The 22,093-nt window shown below is 46.4% G+C and overlaps 1 protein-coding gene across 2 annotated transcripts in view; it reads left to right on the plus strand.

Moving 5' to 3' along the window:
* DAW1 (dynein assembly factor with WD repeats 1) overlaps window positions 1-16,458 on the plus strand; it is a 182,039-nt gene extending 165,581 nt beyond the window's left edge. For both annotated transcript variants that reach the window (XM_029617049.1, XM_029617051.1), the window contains exon 13: window positions 16,007-16,458. In XM_029617049.1, coding sequence (XP_029472909.1) covers window positions 16,007-16,041 — 35 coding nt within the window. In that variant the 3' untranslated portion in view covers window positions 16,042-16,458. The remainder of the gene's footprint in view (window positions 1-16,006) is intronic.
* Window positions 16,459-22,093: the final 5,635 nt, after the last annotated feature.

Here is a 22,093-nt window from a genome sequence, read left to right on the forward strand (position 1 = left end):
ATTTCCTCAGCAGGCAGGCCTTGGACCCAGGAGAGTGGGAGTTGGCAGACGAAGCCTTTCAACTTATAGTGGCACACTGGGGTCATCCATTTGTGGATCTGCTGGTGACCTCTGACAGTGTGAAGGTACCATGGTTCTTCAGTCACAGAAGGGATTTAAGAGCACTAGGTATCGATGCTTTCATTCAGGTCTGGCTGCGGAGCGGGGTGTTATATGCCTTCTTGCCATGACCAGTTTGTACAGCTAAGTGCTGAATATTGACTGCCATGCTAGAGGGGAAAGGAGAGATGCTGCTGGAGCTTGCCATCTGGCAGCATTTGCAGGCCGAACAGCTGGGGTCTGATTAGCCCAAGGAGAACAGAGTCTTTGCCCTTTCTTCTGCCATGATGCTGTTGACTCCACCCCTTCCCATCACTGGGGAGACTGTATTTGAACTGCCAAGTTACCGCGTAGCAGCACTCCAAGGGGACGCGCTAAAGGGAAATGCCCCTTAGTGAGCCCATTTGTGAGGCTCGGGAGGGTTGTAGCATATTCTTGTTTTAATTGGGCATTGTTTAGTTAGATAATTATGTGTTTGGGAAATCAGTTTATTCCTGTTTTAAGTATAATGGGTTAAAGTCTGCTGGGGTTAACAGGGCAGGGAGGGAATACTGGGTGAGAATAGTTGATATAGAGAGGCAGGCACTGGGAAAATTGGCAAAATGCCTTCTTTTGAATGCAAAAAAGTGTTTTATACATAATTTAATTGTGGAAGAGGGGGTGGATTTTGTATTTGTAACAGAATCTTGGTTCTCTGTACGTACCCGGATCAGTCCAGACCATGAGTTGAGCCTCCTGTCCAGCAGATGGAGACAGACCAAAACTGAAAGGGTATCCTATATCAGGACAGAGACTACCCTGCATCCCTTCAGTATTTGTCTGTCTCCAGTAGATGCCGGCAGCTCACCCTGCGGTTCCCTGGCTTAATTCTTTAGCCTTTGCCCTGTTGGGTTCCTTTCCTCTATTTCTATTCAGATCAAGCAAGTATATTTATTCTCTCTAAATCAAATAAATAAATAAATAAATAAATAAATAAATAAAGTGACAGTTCTGTCAGAATTTTGAAAACGCTCTGTTTCTCTCAGGAGACAGCACTGTCTCCTCGCTCTTGGGGGGCCTAGGGGGGTTTCACCCCTTGTTTTATGCAGCCTAGGCTTCCTTCCCGGTGAACTTTCTGTTGGGGCAATACTGGTAGTCCAGTCACTCCCCCTATTTAGCTGCCTTTCTCTCTCTATCTCCTGGGACGCTCAATTCCCCAGCTGTGCCAGCAGGGAAGTTCATTCCCCTGCATTTTCAAAGTAAAAAAAAAAAAAAAAAGGATTGAGGCACTTCAGCTTAAGAGCTGATTGATTACTCGGCAGCTTTTTACTATTTAACTATTTACTATTTTAACTATTCTCCTGCACCCACTCCTTAGCACCAGACAGCTCAGCTGTTTTTTTCTCTGCCTCGTGGCACTTTTACTGGGTCATACCGCGTTCAAATCTTTGCCTGGCCTGCAGGGAGCCTGCATCGCGGCTCTCCCGTGAAAGGCTTTGCTCGGGGTGCCTGCCGGGTGGGGAGGGTCCCTCCCTGGCAGCGATCAAGCCAGCGACCCGGGGAGGTCCTCTCACCGCATGGCCAGGCCGTTCCCGAGTCGGCAAACCACAGGAACGGTGGCCATCTTGGGAATCTCTGCAGCTCCCGATTCGGGGCTGTAGGAGGCAGAGGAGCCTGAATTTCATTTTTCTCCGCCTGATTTGAGCCCCGTGTGGACTCAGGATGAGGACCCTGATCTTCCCTCCATTCCCCCTCCTCCCCCCCCTCCGGAAAATCCAGGCCACGTTTTTCTTCGGAATTTGTGCTCTTAATGCACAAATCTTATTTGGCTAGTCTACAAGAGGAGGAGGAACCTTCCCCATGTCCTCTCCCCGCTAAAATTCCACAGATGCCCTCCCCGCTTGCTACCGCAGCGCCGGATGAGCAGGGATCCATTAGAGTTCGGGTGGTACTGGGGGTCCCTCCACCCCCGGATCCTCCAGCCCCACCTGTGGCACCAGATTAGGATCCTGATGCGGATTTGGTGGGGCCTGCCCCCCCTCTGGAGGGGGATGACCCCCGAGCGCTCCGCTTATTTCAGAGGGAAGAGCTGGAGCCGCTCATTCCTTTCATACTTCAGGAGCTGGGGATTGAGATTCCTCCGGAGGATACGATCACGGTCGCGATGCCAGCTCAGGTGGACCCTCAGGACTCCACCACGCACTTTCCCCTTCCATCCCATGCACAAGCTGCTGCTTCTCCAGGAATGGGAAGCTCTCGAGGCGGGGTTACGAGTGGGGAGAGCTATGGACAAGCTCTAACCTCTCCCCAAGGATTGCCTGGAGATACTTAAAATTCCCAAGGTGGATTCTTCTGTGTCTGCGGTCACCAAGCACACCACTATTCCGGTGGTGGGAGCCACGGCTTTGAAAGACATGCAGGACCGCAAGCTCGAATTCTATCTCAAGCATATCTCAAGCATATCTTCGAAGTCTTGGCCTTAGGGGTCCGAGCAACAATCAGCTGCAGTCTCATGCAGCTGGCAAGCCTTAGGTGGGTTCAACAATTGCTCAGCACCCAGGACCTCCCGTCTGCAGAGGCGGAGCAGGATGAATGCTTGGAAGGCTCTGTGGCATATGGGGCGGATGCTTTTATGACTTACTCCGCGTATAGGCCAAGGCAATGGTTTCATCGGTGTCGACCAGACGTCTCCTCTGGCTGCGCAATTGGTCGGCGGATTCTTCCTCCAAGTCTCAAGGGTAAGTTGCTTTTTGGCGAGGACCTGGAACAGCTTGTTAAATCCTTGGGTAAGAACAAGGTCCATAAGCTGCCGGAGGACCACCCGAAACAGTCAAGGTTTTTTTTCCATACACATTTCTGCTTCAGGGGCCAGCGAAGGTATAATAATCGGGTGCGAGGTGCTTTCACTAGAGGAAAATCCTCCAGATCCCAGTCCTGGTCTCATTCCTTTCGGGGCTGTCATGCCTTCCGAGATGGTAACCCACAACATTCCATCGCAAAACCTGCCTCCCATGAGATCTGGCCGGTCCATTCCTCCGTTCCAAACTTAGGTGGTCGTCTCTCCTTGTTCTTAGATGAATGGGCCAAAATCATGTCGGACCAGTGGGACCAGCACGGCTTTACCCAGGGCAAGTCTTGCCTCACAAATCTGCTTTACTTTTTTGAAGGAGTTAATAAACATGTGGATAAAGGTGAACCAGTAGATATAGTATACTTGGATTTTCAGAAGGCGTTTGACAAAGTTCCTCATGAGAGGCTTCTAGGAAAAGTAAAAACTCATGGGATAGGTGGCAATGTCCTTTCGTGGATTGCAAACTGGCTAAAAGACAGGAAACAGAGAGTAGGATTAAATGGGCAATTTTCTCAGTGGAAGGGAGTGGACAGTGGAGTGCCTCAGGGATCTGTATTGGGACCCTTACTTTTCAATATATTTATAAATGATCTGGAAAGAAATACGACGAGTGAGATAATCAAATTTGCAGATGACACAAAATTGTTCAGAGTAGTTAAATCACAAGCAGATTGTGATAAATTGCAGGAAGACCTTATGAGACTGGAAAATTGGGCATCCAAATGGCAGATGAAATTTAATGTGGATAAGTGCAAGGTGATGCATATAGGGAAAAATAACCCATGCTATAATTACACAATGTTGGGTTCCATATTAGGTGCTACAACCCAAGAAAGAGATTTAGGTGTCATAGTGGATAACACATTGAAATCGTCAGTACAGTGTGCTGCGGCAGTCAAAAAAGCAAACAGAATGTTGGGAATTATTAGAAAGGGAATGGTGAATAAAACGGAAAATGTCATAATGCCTCTGTATCGCTCCATGGTGAGACCGCACCTTGAATACTGCGTACAATTCTGGTAGCCGCATCTCAAAAAAGATATAATTGCGATGGAGAAGGTACAGAGAAGGGCTACCAAAATGATAAGGGGAATGGAACAACTCCCCTATGAGGAAAGACTAAAGAGGTTAGGACTTTTCAGCTTGGAGAAGAGACGACTGAGGGGGGATATGATAGAGGAGTTTAAAATCATGAGAGGTCTAGAACGGGTAGATGTGAATCAGTTATTTACTCTTTCAGATAGTAGAAAGACTAGGGGGCACTCCATGAAGTTAGCATGGGGCACATTTAAAACTAATCGGAGAAAGTTCTTTTTTACTCAACGCACAATTAAGCTCTGGAATTTGTTGCCAGAGGATGTAGTTAGTGCAGTTAGTATAGCTGTGTTTAAAAAAGGATTGGATAAGTTCTTGGAGGAGAAGTCCATTACCTGCTATTAAGTTCACTTAGAGAATAGCCACTGCCATTAGCAATGGTAACATGGAATAGACTTTTTTTGGGTACTTGCCAGGTTCTTATGGCCTGGATTGGCCACTGTTGGAAACAGGATGCTGGGCTTGATGGACCCTTGGTCTGACACAGTATGGCATTTTCTTATGTTCTTATGGCATTTTCTTAGGTTACGCATTGGAGTTTACTCGAGACCTGCCGGATCTGTACATAGTCTCTCCTTGCGGACACCGAAACGGGCTGCCATATGCCAGACTCTTGCCAGGCTTCAGGAGCTGGGGGCCATAGTCCCAGTCCCGGTGGAGGAACAAGGCGCCGGCCAGTATTCCATCTATTTCGTTGTGCCAAAAAAGGACAGTACCTGCCATCCAATCTTGGACCTCAAGAGAGTCAACCAGGCCCTCAAGGTACCACATTTTCGGATGGAGACCCTGAGGGTGGTCATAGCAGCTGTTCGCTCCGGCAAATATCTGGCCTCTCTTGATTTGACGGAGGCTTACTTACACATCCCGATTCGGCGCGAGCATCAGAAGTATCTCCAATTCAACATTCTGGGCCAGCATTTCCAGTTCAGGGCTCTGTCCTTCGGCCTAGCCACAGCGCCGCACACTTTTACCAAGGTCATGGTGGTTGTGGCAGCCGTTCTCCAACAAGAAGGAGTCCTAGTCCATCCTTACCTGGTCGACTGGCTTGTGCGGGCCAAGTTGGAGACTCTCTGCAGGCTGGCAGTCGACCGGGTTCTTGCTCTCCTCATCTCTCTTGGGTGGATAGTCAATTTCCCCAAAAGCAATCTGCAGCCCTCTGAGGTCTTGGAATTTCTGGGGGTGCGTTTCGATACCCGAGTCGGGAAGGTTTTCGTGCCGGACGCTTGGGCATTCAAACTGATGGATCAAGTGCGAAATCTCTCACTTCCTCTGTCTACAGCATGGGACGACCTCCAAGTTCTGGGGCCCATGGCTTCTACTATCGACCTAGTCACCTGGGCTTTTGCGCATATGCAATCATTACAGAAATGTTATGGTTAATGGTGCTTGGGTGGATCCTTGGACACTGTGGCAGCTGACCACGTCCAGGGGGGCAGTCCCGTGAGGGACCACGGTGTCAGGCTAGACTCTGGACACACAAACACAGATTTGAATCTTTTATTAAACAGTTTGAATGACCACCAGAGGTGGCAGTAGCAAGTAGTGATTGTAGAGCCCGGCTGGGCGCGTCGCACACATAACGCTGGAACAGCGGATCCTCTGCAGGGCAGTGCTGTAGTGGAAAGAGACTGAGAGTTATGAGCACACTATAAGGATAGCATTCAGAGTTCCAATGTAGAAATAGGAGAAGCTCCGAGACAGGGAGAGCAGGCCCTCGAGGAGCGAGTACCTGAACCCTTAGAGCAGAGAGACTCTAGCATTGTACTTACTTAGCAGTAACAAAGATTCCACTAGACGAGAGGTCTGGCAACAAGCAGAGAGCAGGCCCTCGAGGAGCGAGTACCTGATTCCAGTGAAGCAGTACTGTGGAGAGAGATGGTTTCTGTACTCACTGATGGTAGCTGTAAGTTAGTTCTTCCAAGTAGAAGGGTAGAGGTTGCAGGCAGCGACACAGGGAACATGGGCCCTCGAGGAGCGAGTACCGGTTTCCTGATAGCACCTGAAAGAAGCAAAGAGGCCCCCAAGGAGCGGGTACCCCGTTAGAGACCCCGAATGATAGTAAGAGTTCCAGATAGCACTGGAGTGGCAGAGTAGCTTAGGAACGGAGAGCGAATCCCATCCGTAAGAAATCCTGTTGCTAACTCAACGAGCTAGGAAATACTGTAGGCAGATATCCCAGAAGTAATGACGTCAGAACAGGGGGACGCCCCTGAGGTTCACGCCAACGTAGAGTTAAAGATGAGGGCAGCATGCGCGTGCGCCATAGAGGTACCTTGAAGGAGAATGGTGGGAGGCAGCATCAAAGCTGCTCCGGGAACACCGGAGAGAACGGCAAGCAGACGCCGCAGCGGCCATCAATCCAAGGTGAGCGGTAGGAGCCGAAAGTATAGAGAGGTAGCTGGGGCGAAGCCATCGAAGACCGACAGATGCAACAAAAAAGCTTTGCTATTCCGGAACAGTTTCGGATGATTCTCCTGCTCTCCAACTCTACCATCGCCAGCATACAATGGTGGCTATCGCTGACGCACCTCCTGAGGGGAATGTCCCTACAGACTCCGCAGTGGATTGTAGTCACGACAGATGCCAGCCTCTCTGGGTAGGGAGCAGTCTTCCAGTCCCAGGCTACGCAGGGATACTGGGCCCCAGTCCAGTCCTGCTGGCACATCAATCGCCTGGAGGCCCGGGTGGTCCGCCTGGCTCTCAAGGTTTTTCTTCCTCTGATTTGCCATAAGGCGGTGCGAGTACTCTTGGATAACTCCACCATGGTGGCTTATATCAATCGACAGGAGGGCACCCGGCATCAACTGGCGGTCCTAGAAGCCAGCAAGCTCTTTGCCTGGGCAGAGCTTCACTTGGAGCGCCTAGCAGCCTCCCATATAGCGGGCAAGGAGAATGTGCAAGCTGATTTCCTGAGTTGTCAACGTCTCGATCCCGGCGAGTTGGAGTTATCAGACGGAGCGATGGATCTGATCATAGCAGGTGGGGTCTGCCTCACCTGGACCTGATGGCAACCTTGAGAAATGCCAAAGCTACCAGGTTCTTCAGCCGCTGGAGGGAGCACTGTTCGGAAGGAGTGGATGCACTAGTTCTTCCCTGGCCCCACGTCCTTCTGTACGTGTTTCCTCCTTGGCCTCTAGTGGGAAAAGTTGTCCAAAGAATAGATCCCCACAAGGGATCGGTCATCCTCGTGGCACCCGAATGGCCCCGCAGACCATGATTCGCGGATCTGGTAAACCTGGCGACGGACGGTCCTCTTCACCTCTGCCATCTTCCTCGCCTGCTCTTGCAAGGTCCCGTATTTTTCGATCAGGCGGATCGCTTCTGTCTAGCGGCCTGGCTTTTGAACGACGAAGACTAAGAAAGAAGGGATAGAAAGAGGAAGTTATATCCACTCTGCTGCGAGCCTGTAAGCCGTCTGCCTCACTTGCTTATGTCCGCGTTTTGGAAAGTTTTCGAAAATGTCTGTGCGGAATCGGGTGTCTCGGCTCGTTCAGCTCCGGTTTCTTTGATTCTTTCCTTCCTCCAGAAGGGCCTCTCCAAGGGTATTTCATTCAGCTCGTTGCGCGTCCAGGTGTCCGCTCTCGGCTCCCTCTTAGGCAACATTGATGGTTACGCGGTAGTATCTCACCCGGATGTTGTCCGTTTCCTCAAGGGCTCCAAACATTTGAAGCTGCCCGTCCGGTCCACTTGTCCTTAATTTAGTCCTTCGGGCTCTCTGTGAGGCACCTTTCAAACCTCTCCGTCGGTCTACCCTTAAGGATTTGACGCTCAAGACCGTTTTCCTGGTTTCTATCTGCTCCGCCAGAAGGGTGTCGGAGATTCAAGCATTGTCCTATAGGGAGCCCTTCCTGCGGTTTTCTGATTCAGAAGTTTCTCTCAAGACTGTACCTTCTTTCTTGCTGAAGGTTGTTTCTTCTTTTCATGTCAATCAGTCGGTGGAGCTTCCCGCGTTCTCTCCTGAGGATATAGCGAATACAGTTGGGAGTGATCTTCGCCGCCTTGATGTAAAACGCATTTTATTGCGTTACCTTCAGGTTACCAATGACTTCCGGGTCTCAGATCATCTTTTTGTCCTGTGGAGTGATCCAAATAGGGGCAACCAAGCTTCTAAGACCATGCTCGTGGTTGAAGGAGGCGATTTCGTCGGCCTATATCTGCCAAGGCCGGGCGGTTCCAGAGGGCCTAAAGGCTCATTCCTTGCATTCTCAGGCTACTTCTTGGGCAGAGAGTCAATCGGTCTCTCCGCAGGAAATCTGCAGGGCCACTATGTGGAAATCCCTGCATACCTTTGCTCGACATTACCGCCTTGATGTGCAGGCACCAGTGTTTGGTTCATTCGGTCGGCAGGTGCTTTGAGCAGGACTGTCTCGGTCCCACCCTCTGTATGGAAACTTTGGTACATTCCACGGTCTGGACTGATCCGGGTACGTACAGGGAAAGGAAAATTAATTCTTACCTGTTAATTTTCATTCCTGTAGTACCACAGATCAGTCCAGACACCCTTCCCTGTCTTTTCTGCCATCCACTCGAAGATCTTTTTGCAGGTTACTGGATGTTTTTCATCTGTGATTATCCTTAAAGATACCGGAAGCATCTGTTTTGATGACAATGGATATGCGATCATATACAGAGTCCATTCAGTGTTTGCAGTTGTTTAGTTTTTGTGAGTTCTCTCGTTACTTGCTTGAGTTCTCTCGTTACTTGCTTGATCTTTTACTGGTTATCTTTATTCTTAACTGCTTTGACAATAGTTATACTGAAGGGCTGCAGGGTATGCTCTGTCCGATAAAGGATACCCTTTCAGTTTTGGTCTGTCTCCATCTGCTAGACAAGTGGCTCAACCCACGGTCTGGACTGATCCGTGGTAGTACAGGAACGAAAATTAACAGGTAAGAACTAACTTTCCTTTAACTGCTGATTGTGCAGCTGTATTGCCCCAGTTATGTCCAGGAGAATATAGAATATTTGTTCAGAGTAGGGAGGAGGGATGGACTGTGGGGTGGGCCTTATTCATAAGGAAAGTTGGGAGGTAGAGCAGATCATGTTACGTTCTGTTAAAGAGTGTGAATATTTGTTAGTGATGGTGGGTGGAAATTAGGTTCTGGGTTTGTTAGTGTTGTACTCTCCACCAGGATTCAGGGTGAGTAAGGGAGATGACTTTATAGAGTTTATGGGGGATGTGGCAGTATGATTTCCTTATCTAATTGTGGTAGAGGATTCTAATCTGCATATGAAGGATCCCTCAGATGCATTAGCCAAGAGATTTATAGCCTCTGTGCCGATTCATAATAAAAGTCATGTATTGGATCTTGTTTTTGGTTCTGAGAGAATTTTAGAGGAAGGAGATTTGAGAATAGAAGGAAGTGAAGAAGTAGGGTAGTCAAACCATTGATTTATTTTTCTTTTTGTCCTTTAGAAGGAAAAAAGTCAGATAATGGTAAGAGGGTGCAGCGATCTAGGGGTAAAATTAATCCTGATGTGTTTTACCAGGAACGGAGCAAACCTAGATCACAGAATTTGACTGGATTAGTAAACTGGTGGAATACTAGTATTCTGGAAACTTTAGATAAAATGGCCCCAATAAAGGCTAGAAGTAGAAAGAGTAGGCCTTCTGCACCTTGGTTTTCACCAGAGTTGTGTGATCAGAGGAGGGTGGTTAGGAAAATGGGGGAAAATGGGTAAAATCACAAAGTATGGTTGATAAGCTTTTGTGATGTAAGAAAACTAATAGGTATTATGGGAAGGTGGTAAGTACTGAAAAGCAGTTTTTGGGAGATAAAATTCTAGCTGCCGAAAACAAACCAAAAGAGATTTTGACTTTTACATTCGGCTTTGGGTAGTGATTATTATCAGGAGTGGTTATTCCAGAGGAACGTCATGGAGGAGAGTTTTGTGGATTTTTGGAGTGATAAAATTCAGGAATGTTGTGCTTCCCTATAAGTAGAGGGGACAGATTGGGATATTGGCTATTGTCTGGAGGAGCTAGGGTGGAGTAGTTTGGATTTACATCTTAAAGAAGAGATGTTGGATTTGAAAGAATTTGTTCCAGTGGGGATAAAGGAACTGCGGGAGATGTTATTGACTTGTAAGTTTTTTCAGTTTCCCTTAGATCCTTGTCCTTTTTTGATAGACTTTGTCAAACAATTTGTTATTGCTATTACAGCAAATTAACTCTTTGCTGAACAGTGGTTGTGTTATGAATTCTGCTAGGAGTTAGCAATCTGATGTCAATCTGTTAACAAAGCTCTGTGGTGAAGGCTGGGAGATAGCAATCTGTCAGAAATCTCTGTTGATAAAGCTGGTAGTAGCAATCTGTTGTTATTTAGAATAGTTGTGGGTGGATCCTTGGACCAGGGGCAGATGACCTCGCCGTCAGGGGAAATCCCGAGAGAGACCACTGGTCAGGCTTAGTGTAGGAGACAGACACACACTAGTTCTTTTATTAGACAATATAGTAAACCACCAGAAGTGGATATAGTGAGCTGGAAGCGCCCGGCTGGGCTGTAGTCTCTCAAGTACTGGAACAGCGATCCCCAGGTGGCTGAGCTGTAGAGAAACTAAGAAAGTGAGTAGTATGTATATGCAGAGTTCTGGAACAAGTCCTTGATGGTAACACTCACACAATAGTCTCTTGAGGCAGCCCAGGAGATGGTATGCATTAGGCCCTCAAGGAGCGAGTACCTGTCCCAGGGAAAGCTCTGAGAGATAGATGGAAACTCACTGATGTTATAAGCAGCGATGACTTCTTAGCAGAAGTGGTATTCAGGAGCAAATCCGGGACGTGGGCCCTCGAGGAGCGAGTACCAGTTCCGGACTACAACCTGAAAAGAAAAAGAGAGAGCGAGGCCCCTGAGGAGCGGGTACCTCTAGTGAAGTCAGAGGAGGCAGAGTAGCTAGGGTTGCGGAGAGCGAATCCCATCCGCAGCGACCAGGAGGAAGCTAGATAAACCAATCCCTTGCTAACTCGTCTTGTTAGCAAAAACTGATACCTTAAATATCTGGAGCTGGTGACGTCATCTCAGGGGGACGCCCCTGAGGTTCGCGCCAACGCTGGTACATCAGTCGGGCCGCGCGCCCTTAGCCATCTAATCAACATGGCGGCTTGCAGCATTGAGCTGGTCCGGGAATGGCATGGAGACGCCGCAGCAGCCAGCCCTCCATCAACCCCGAAGGGAGTCGCGAACAAGGTGAGGGAGGTGGAGCGGAGATGTCGAGCAGCGATGGACACAACAGGTTGTTTACCAGTTCAGCTGAAACAATCAGTGGTGACTCCAGTCTTGAAAAAGGCGACTATGAATAAGGGGTGCTGTGCAGGCTATTGTCCAGTGGCAAATAGCCTGTTGTTGGCCAAGGTCATTGAGAGAGCTGTATGCTCTCAATTATCCCTATATCTGAAGGAGATTAATGGGTTAGATGTATGTCAATAAGGTTTTAAACATGACTACAGTACTGTTATGACTGTCGGTCTCAGACGGCTGCGACCGATCCAATTCACGTCATGTGTTGCCTTGCTCTCCTCTTCGGGTCAACTCGCAGCTCGGGCTAGCTGCTACCACCGCCTACCTCTGGGTTCAAGCCTCCTCATGGTGGCCGGCACGCCGCCGCCACCCACGCTGACTCTGGGCCTTCCTAGACATGCGCGAGCGCCACCAGGCCTCCCTTTGAAGGCCCAATGGAGGGAACCTCAGGGGCATCCCAAACTGATGACATCACAAGGTTGGAGTTCATAAGCACCTCCCTTACCCCTTGCTAGCTGACTTGGCAATGGGTTCCTTCGCTACTGGTGCTTGCTACCATCTCCTCGGACCTGTGGTGCCTGTTCGGATCTACCTGCAGCTCTGGCTCGGGTACCCGCTCCTCGGGGGCCTGCTCGTGCTCCAGTTGGAGACCTAATCTCCTGGCTGCCCCGCTCCCTGGGGTAGTCCCTGCGCCTTCCAGAGACTCTGCCTGTCAGCTTCCCTGCTCCTCGAGGTTGTCCCTCGAACTACCTTACTGCTTTGGAGACTTGACCCTGCGCTTCCTCGCTCCTTGGGGCAGTGCCTACGCCAGTGACTGTGCTCCACGCTTCCCCGCTCCTTGGGGCAGTGCCTATGTTCTACACCAGTGACTGTACTCAGCACCTCCTCGCTCCTCAGGGTAGTGCCTCACTTCTCTACCAAGAGATTCCATCGTGCGCAGCCCCGCTCCTCGGGGCAGCTTACGTAACACTTTGGAGATTCGACTCGGGCTTCCCCGCTCCTCGGGTCAGCCTACATCATCACACCAGAGCCTCTCTAGCTACGCTGTCCTGCCCCTCGGGACAGTCTCTGGTGCATTCCTCCAGAAGTTCCTGTCTCGCGCGCCCCGCTCCTCGGGGCCTGCCTATCGCTTCTCTGTTGGAGGCTTCTACTCTGGTACGTGAATCTCCAGTGCCACCTGAGTACTGTGTGTTTCCTCAGAACTGTGTCTCTTACCCCGCTCTTTGGGACCCCTCACAGTACTCTCTCTACTAGCTCCTTCGATCACGTAGCTGTGACGCAGGATGCTCTACCTCTCGGCTACTACTGTTGTATCTCCTGCCACAGCTGACCTCGCCTCCCGACGGCGAGGATCTGTGGGGTTCCTCCCCGCAGGTGGTATCAACCCTCACCTCAGGTCAAGGGTCCACGAAATCCACGAATTCTAACACGTATGGAGACAGTGTTACTAGCCATCCAGGAAGAGGTTTTGTATTGTAGGGAGAAAGCAGAATCAGTGTTTTTGATTATTTTAGATTTATCTAATGCCTTTGATCTGGTGGATCATACCCTCTTATTGGAGAGGTGTGAGGAAGTAGATCTGAAGGAGCAGGTTTTAACTTGATTGGATTTTAGGGATATGAATCGGGCTTCGGATGATTGAAAATATCATCGATATTTTCAAAATCGTCAGAAATTGGGGGCTCCCCCAAAACGATAGGAAAACCCCACGATATTGTTCGTGGGGGTTCTCTTATCATTTTGGGGGAGGGTGGGAAAAACAGCACACAAAAATAACCCCTAAACTTACCCCAACCCTTTAAAACTAATCCCTTAGCTTCCCCCACCCTCCCGACCCCCCAAAAAACTTTTTATAGGTACCTGGTGGTCCAGTGGGGGTCCCGGGAGCCATCTCCCGCTCCCGGGCCGTCGGCTGCCACTAATCAAAATGGCGCCGATGGCCTGTCACATGTCTGTCACATGGTAAGGGCAAAGGGCCATAGGCGCCATTTTGATTAGTGGCAGCCGACGGCCTGGGAGCGGGAGATCGCTCCCGGGACCCCCACTGGACCACCAGGTACCTATAAAAAGTTTTTGGGGGGGTCGGGAGGGTGGGGATTAGTTTTAAAGGGTTGGGGTGGGTTTTTTGTTTATCAGCTTGGGCGCAGCCGATAAACAAAACCGCGATCGGGCCGGACGAAAAAAAAAACACGATGTGAATCGGAACCGGAATTGAACCGATTCTGGTTCCGATTCACATCTCTATTGGATTTGGATTTGAATGAGAGACCTGCAACAGTGCAGGTGCGAGGAGAATTGTCTAAGCAAAATGGTTTTGAGTGTGGGATTCTGCAAGGTTCTCGTTCATCTCCTCTGTTATTTTATTTGTTTATGGATCCTTTGGGAAAGTTGGATAGGGATTTGGGGCTTAAGGGAGTCCTCTGTGCTGACGATATGCAATTGAGTTTTCCAGGTTGACAAAATGCTGATGATGCTATAAATAGGATTAATGAGAATTTGGGTTTGCTCTCCAAGCATTTTTGTAAAAATCATTTTCTTCTGAATTAAAGATAATACAGAGTGGCTATATATATAGGAGTGGAGGATGCCCCACAAAGATCATTGAAGAGGAAGATAGAAGGGGTAGAATTGGGAGCCATTTTAAAAGTAAAGAATCTGGAGGTGGTTTGTGATGATCAGTGGGATTTTGAGTCCCATATTTCTATGGTAGCACAGCAAATATTCTTTAAACTCAGGTAATTGAGGAGACTTTGGAGATGCTTATGTTTGGCAGTTTTTCAATTGGTGGTTCAGACTTTTATTTTGCCTCAAATTGATTATTGTAATGGGTTGTTTGTGGGGTTACCAGTTTAAAGGTAGATGTTAAATGCCCTTGAGCACAAAAATGGCCACATATGCGCTTAAGTGGGCTATGTGGGAGCTATGGGATTTTTAAACAGCAGAGAAGAGTGCACATACATTGAGACATGCGCGCCCAAAAGACATAGGCGGAAAAGGGGCAGTGCATGGGTGTTCCGGAGGTGGGGCCAGCACCTATGTGTGTAACTCCAATTTTCCTCAGCTGGCACATATATGTTTCGTGTGTCACTTTGCTACAGCTCCTTTGTAGGCACAGGAGTCTGGTGAACATCAGGAGAGATAGAGAAAGAGAGAGAGACTATAAGGCTCAGTCTTTTACTTTATATATGGACCATTATAAGGGGGCACTTTGATTTGGAGTGAGTTTTCAGGAGGTGGGTTGGGAGGGAGGTGTTACAGACACACACACAAAGAATGTTTGACCTTATAAATGATGAAAAGGAGTTGATTTGTACAATGTAGCTAGCAGAGACTGCAGCGTACAAATAAACTCCTCTTGTTAAAATTTTCATCACTTATAAGGTCTAAAATTCTTTAATGATGTCAATTTTACAATGGATATTTCTGAATGTGTCTGTAACATCCCCTCTCCCCAACCCACCTCCCAAAAACTCACTCCAAATCAGTGACCCTTTACAGTGGTCCATGTATAGAGTATCAGACAGAGCCTTATAAAAAATCTCTCTCTCTCTTTTCCCCAATGTTCACAGGATTCCTGCACCTAACAAGGAGCTATAGCAAAGTGGCGTGCTTAAAATATGCATATTTTTGTGCAAGGCAAGATAGGCGCAGTTATGGGCGCATGTGCGGCTCTTTTAAAGTCTACCCTTATGTGTATTCATTGGCTGCAGGTTATGCAAAATATGGCAGCAAGGTTGATTTATGGTTATCCTTGAAGAATCAGTGCAGCTCCTTTATTAAGGCAGCTACATTGGCTCCTATTTTAATAATGAGTACAGGTTAAGATCATGTGTTTGATGTAAAAAGTGCCAAAAGGACAGGGGGCAAAATGCTTATAACACTTGGTAGAGATTTATAGGCAAAGGACATTCCTTCATTCAGCATCAGAGATTTTATTTAATGTCCCAACAGCTAAGGAGGTAACAAGAAGCACAATTAGGAAAGGACTATTTTCCATCAGCACCAAGGAAGTTGCGGATGGATACAAGTTACCCTCTTTTTTTGGAAGAGGGTGAAATATTGGCTTTTTCCATATTCTATCTGTAAGCAGTATTTCCTAATTCTCTGGACTAGTGTAGTTAATTTTAATGTTTTATTTTATTTTAGTTTCTGTTTTAATTTTTATGATTTATGATTTCTTTTGTTTATTGAGTTGTATATTGATTTGTTTAAATGTGTTGTACACCACACCTACTAGGAATTCCATGAGTGAGCGGTTAATAAGAATGAATAAATAAAATATAGGGCAATGCAATTTTAAATACTGTGTGTCTCTTTAGACTTCCATGGAATACAAAATTGCCTAAAATAATTAACAGCTTAATTAATACAATGAACATTACACCCCTAATACTAGGAAATAAGTCAAAATACTGATATATTTAGTTAAGGTGTTCAGCGCTGTCCACGTGATGCATTTTTCAGTGGCACCAGTGCAGGTGTCTCCAGCATACAATCCACAATGTTTAGTGAACAGCACTTTTAGCCTTTTAGGATACATAAATGTACCTTTGTAGAAAGTTTCTGCTTTCCAAAACAATATTATCTAACCTGAAATGAATTAAAATTATTAAAGGTCTTCCATTAAAATGAAAAATCCACTTCTCTTCAGTATTGTGATTCAGGGAACGAATGGATTGTAAGGGAAAACATAACAAATTACTAAAACCACACTTTGTATGTTTATTTTTATTCTGCCTACCAGGAAGCAAAGATAATACCTGTAGAATATGGCGCTGACACCAGATGGATTAAACCCACAGGAAAGAACTTGAAGTTGTGATCCAGACTTATCAACTCAAGTAGCAAATCATCAAAACAGGCCATGAAAATGTCTGTCTGTTTTGCAATCTTTTCCACTCCTTAGAACTACTAATGTAGATATATTTCACCTGCATAGTACTTGAGAATTATCGTGATTAGGATTGCTGAAGTAGACCAGTCACATATCTTGGCAGGATTTGCTAGGTTTATTGTGTTCTGTTTTTAATATGGATTGCATCATGATCCAAGTAAACTGAGTTTCCTCTGCAGTACAATATTGTTTAGATGCTGCTTGGTGCATGTTTGCATTTCATGTACTTTATTTTATTTTTTTTTAAAACCATGTTTTTTAGGTTGTGTTGTGGGTTAACCAGAATAAACACTTAAATATCAGCAACTTGAAGAATGATCTTTATTTAGATCAAAATGGAATATTCCAGGAGAATGCAAGGCAATTCAGGAGCTGTCTCAGAGAGCATTTTTTTTACAGCAGTGGTTCTCAAACTTTTTTTCTATCAGGACACACCTGAGAGATTTGCGTGACACACTGAACACATGACCATCATGGGACTAAATATAAACATATACTCTGCATCCCCAGGAGTCCTCCACTTCCTAACAATGGGTGCAGAGCAGAACTAAGACATTTCCCTGTACAACTCACCATACAAAAAAAGATATTCTGATTCTGGTGTCATCTTAATAACAGCACCACAAACTCATTCTACTACCAGGTGCATTGTAACATAATACAAACCCCACTCTGTACATCTCTCAAACCTGCCATACCTCAGCGGCACTAACTCCAAGAAATGAAATAGCAATAACCCTACCCATGAAAAGGCAGTAGTTCACCACCAGTGCAATATCATATTGAGAAAATACAACAAATAAGGCTGATACTTTATTAGCATGTAGGGGTTTGTACTTCATCTCAGTAACATACACACAGAACATAGACAGACCTGCCTTCACCAAATATAGAATAAAAGACAACAATTACAAATATGGAAACAAAACCTGGAATCAAAATCCCAAGACCACTTCTGCATGCAGTGCAAAACTGGAGACTAGAAACAGAAATATATTTCCTCCTACACTAAGCAAAGTTCTTGAGAAGAAATGCATATTCTCAAAACTGACAGTTTGGCTTTTGCACCCCATCACTTCCCTCCATGCATCCATCACACCTCACTTCTCCCAGCTACTCAAATCATCCCTTCACATGCTCATATCCCTGTCCAACATTCCCGACACCCCCACCCCACATCCTCTTCCCCATGCTCCCTCTTTCCACTGCGTAACTCTTTCTGCCCTTCTGTCTCCCTTCCCTACCCAAAATACTTCTGACCACCTCTTTCCTACCCCTTCCTGCTCAGCATCCCCCACTCCCCACTCCCGGCTCCCCTCTCCCCAACCCAGCAACCACATACCTCTATCTCTCTCTCCACTTCTGGCTTTCTTCTCTGCCCAGCAGCTCCCAGCCCTCCATCCTCCACCCTACCCAGCAACCCCAATCTCCTTTCCCCCACCCCTTCCTCTCTATCTTCCCACACCTTCCTGCCCAGTACATTTCCCCTTCCTCCTGGCTCCCAGCCAGCAGAAAAGGCTTCAGTCCAATCTAGAGTCTCCATCCCTTTTTATCAGTAGCAGATGAGGTCAAGAAGCATTGAGGAGAGGAAGATGAGGCAGCAGCAGCAGATCTACAGAGCAGACCTACAGAGCTCCTGCTTTCACATCCAGCCTCCATGGGGTGAAGAGAGCATCAGTAGCCTCACTGCCGGGCCAGGCAGAGGAAGATAAAGTTGGTGTCCTAGCTGGCCCTTATGAACAAGAGTTGGTGATCTCACGCTCTGATCTGGATGAAGGAGGAAGGAACAACCTTCCACTGGCCAGGAAGAGGAGAAGGAAGCAAGAGCAGATTCCAGTCATACCCAATAAAAGATAAGTCAGAGAACTCCTGCCCTGAATGATGAGGAAAGATCAGTCTTCTGCTGGCTCTGCGACACACTTCCCAGGACTTTGTGACAACCTAGAGTGTCCCAACATACCTGTTGAGAACCACTGGTTTACAGAATAGACTAAATCCAATATACACACCAGTAAACTAGTTTGTTTTCATTGGTAGGCTGGAGGAGCACTCGGCACCAAATAGATAAAATAAAATTCTCTTTCAGCCAGGGAGAAGGGTGAAGCTTTCACTAGGGTGAAGTTCAACAGTACAAAGGGATTGCAAGTAGTCATCCTTCCATATGAGGTCATGATGTTTCACCTGGATTATCCTGGAAACATTCAGCTGAGCAAGGATGTGAGACAATTCAGTAATTGGTTAGAGTCTATTCCAGAGATAAGATGTGCTGGAAAAGTGAAGAAGGCAGCTGTTAAAGATGAAGTGAATGTGATTAGGGGACGAATACATATTCAGCAACTGATAAGATTAAGGCTCCTCTGGATTGTAGTTGTCAAATTGACATTTCTTCCAGGAACAGGCTTTACTGTGATGATATGAGTCAAAATGAAGAAGAGTGGTGCTTAGCCATATCTTGTGCATAAAAAGTAATCTTTATCAGGATGCAAGCATATGTCTGTCACTGGGCCCTGATGGATCCCTTTCCAGTAGAATTCAGGTAACCTGTTAGGGGAATTTAGCAGATGAGAGGTCTTCAAGGTCTATCCACTGCCGGAACTTGAGGCGCCCAAGGGATTTCTGGAGCATCTCATCTTTGGTTGGTGTTTGCTGTTGCAGGTTCAAAGAAAATTGAAGGTTTGATTGCTTTGAGATAACAAGCAAGAAGAGTCAGAGTCAACAGTCCAGTCATAGGCCTAGTCTGTAACTTCAGTAATCAGAACAAATATATTTGATGTGGACCCACTTGTCAAGCCTTTATGATTGTAAAGCTGAATGGAAGGGTATGGTCGTGGTATCATTGCAGGAATAGTTTAAACAGTTCAATATTCTAGACATCTGAGATCAATGCAGTAATCTGCTTCTCAGCCTAGCAATCGGTTGCAAGCTTTAGTGGGTGATGAATGGATCCAGGCTTTCTTGTCTTCAACTTTTGCAGTAGCAGGTGTGAAGAGTAATACTTTTTGTCAACTTGTGGGTTTGGCAATGCAATAGGGATCTGTATAATGTCATTAAGTCCATCGATCAAAACAAATCATATTTAATAAAAAATGATAGGAGTTGGGTGGCACCTTATAGACTAATCAATTTATTGAAGCGTGACATAAAAGCTTTGTCTCAGACTCATCGACATATTCGATATAATTTGTCTAAAGATGAGAGACTTTCGCTCTCCTCATTGTCTGAGGATCCGTTGATCACTATAAAACCTGCTGACAAGGGGGGTGGGGTCGTAATTATGAACCGGTCTGACTATAGATCTGAGGTCTATCGACAACTTAATGACCTTACATTCTATCTACCTTTACAGGCAGACCCCACGGACTCGCTCAAACAAGCAATTGCGACTTTGGTTGATGATGCCTTGTCTAACCGATACATTACCCAACGTGAAGCTAATTTTCTTAAGACTGCTTTCCCTGTCACTCCTGTTTTCTACGTACTACCCAAAATTCACAAGACTCTAGAAAACCCCCCTGGCCGCCCTATTGTGTCCGGAATCGGATCTGTCCTAGAACCCCTTTCACAATTTGTGGATATTTTTCTAAGACCGGTGATCCCACATATTAAATCCTTTGTTCGTGACTCTGCTCATTTAATTCTTTTGCTTAATGAGTTACAGGTCCCTACACCTCCATACCTTTTGGTTACATTAGACATTACATCTCTTTATTCCAACATCCCCCAGCAGGAGGCACTACAAGTGATTGAGGACACCCTTAATCAGCGCACAACACCACAAATAACCGAGCACGACTAGCACTCTAATATATATCCACGCCAGAAAATGAGTGCTAGAATAAAGGGTATACAGTCCCGGAATTCATATCATTGTTTAAATATCAAAAGTTTTATTGTTCATATCGGCAACTCCACTGTATATAACCACAATTGTTTCAAAGAGAAGGGTCCCCCGACACGGACCCGTGTTTCGCCAGGGGCTGCATCGGGAGGGACGCACAAAAAGACTTAAATGGGTACTGTAAATAAAGCATAAACATGGGACTGCATTAGAGAAAACCAGTGCCGTACATAATATATAAGTATAAAATGTGCAAAGAGACAACATTTACCAAAATACAGTCTTCAGAAAAACATGACAGGGAGCGCGTTACATGTAATTAGACAAGGAGCTTTAAACCTGTTAAAAAGGCGCCAAAAATCTCCACAGACCAATCAGCTAAGGAGAATGACCCACCAATCAGGACCTAGAACTCTTATCCAATCAGGAGTCAGGTAAAGTGGACCCATTCAATCTCTTTGTTTAGCCCTGCCGGGGCGACAGTGTTCAGACGGTGAATCCACCGTTGTTCACAGTGAATTAGATGGGAGTCAAAATCTCCTCCCCTAGGGAGGGCGGGAACCACTTCTAATACAAAGAAAAATAAGTCCGATACAGTATGAGATAAGGAAACCCAATGATCAACAAGGGGGGCCAGAGCCCTAACGTGTTTGATGTTAGACCGATGCTCAATCACCCTAGTCCTGATCTGTCGTTTAGTCTTACCTATATACAGTTTTGCACACGGGCAGCGTATCACGTATATAACTCCAACGGAGCTACAATCAGAAGAGCCATATAGTGTGTAGATTTTCCCTGAACTTGGATCGGTAAAATTCATCATAACAGATGTATGTTTACAAACGGAGCAGTTACCGCATGGAGTATGACTGCCCAGAATGCGTTTAAAAATGTTTTGTGAAAAGTCAGACCGAATTAGTATGTCTCTTAAATTTCTACCCCTGCGATAAGTAAAGCATAGGGAACCCTGAAAAAACTCAGAAAAGGAAAGGGCCGACCAGTGTCTGCGAATAATCGTGGAGATATCATGACTGGAAGGTGTAAATGGTAAAATACAATTTAAAGTATTGCTCCCGTCCTTACATGTTGGAAAGAACAGGACATCTCTATTAACATATAGGACGGATTGCAGTGGAGAGAGATGGCTTGGTGGGAGACCTGTAAGGAGCAGATTGCAATAGTCTAAGCGGGAGGAGATGAGAGAGTGGATAAGGATTCTGGAAGTGTTTCCAGAAATGAAAGGATGGATTTTGCAGTGTTATAAAGAAAGAAATGACATGTTTTCGCAGTGTTCTGGATATGCGTAGAGAAGGAGAGAGAGGAGTCAAAGAGGACTCCACGGTTACGAGCTGATGGGACAGGGACAACGACTGTTTTATCCACAGAAACAGAGAAAGGAGGAAGAGGGGAGGTGGGCTTGGAAGGAAAGATAAGGAGCTTCGTCTTGGCCATATTGAGTTTAAAGTGGCGGTGGGACATCCAGGCAGCACTGTCAGACAGGCAGGCTGGGATCCGGGATTGGATTTCTGGTGAAATTTCTGGTATACATAGGTAGACCTGGGAATCATCAGCATGGTATTGAAAGCCATGAGAAGAAATCAGAGTACCAAGGGAATTAGTATATAGTGAGAAGAGAAGAGGGCCCAGGACAGAGCCCTGAGGCACACTAATTGATAGTGGAATGGCAGTAGAGAAGGAACCACCAGAGAAAATGCTAAAAGTGCGATGGGAGAGGTAAAAAAAGAACCAAGACAGGACAGAGTCCCAAAATCCAAGCAGGGACAGAGTATCAAGAGTATGTGGTGATCAACAGTGTCAAAAGCAGTAGACAGGTCAAGGAGGATAAAGATAGAAAAAAGACTTTTGGCTTTAGCCATAAACAGGTCATTGGAGCTTTGGCAACAGCTGTTTCAGTTGTTTCAGCTGTTTCTCCCCTGCCGTTGAAGCAGAGAGCATAGCTCTCTGCTTCAACGGCAGGGGAGAAAAAAAGAAAACTGATACTTCACGCATATCCAGCATAGCTCCCTGCTTCAACGGCAGGGGAGAAGAAAAACAACCAATAAGGGCTGTATAACATAGTCTGGGTAAAACAAACAAGC

Source organism: Rhinatrema bivittatum, chromosome 9, assembly GCF_901001135.1.
Source record: "Rhinatrema bivittatum chromosome 9, aRhiBiv1.1, whole genome shotgun sequence".
NCBI lineage: Eukaryota > Metazoa > Chordata > Amphibia > Gymnophiona > Rhinatrematidae > Rhinatrema > Rhinatrema bivittatum.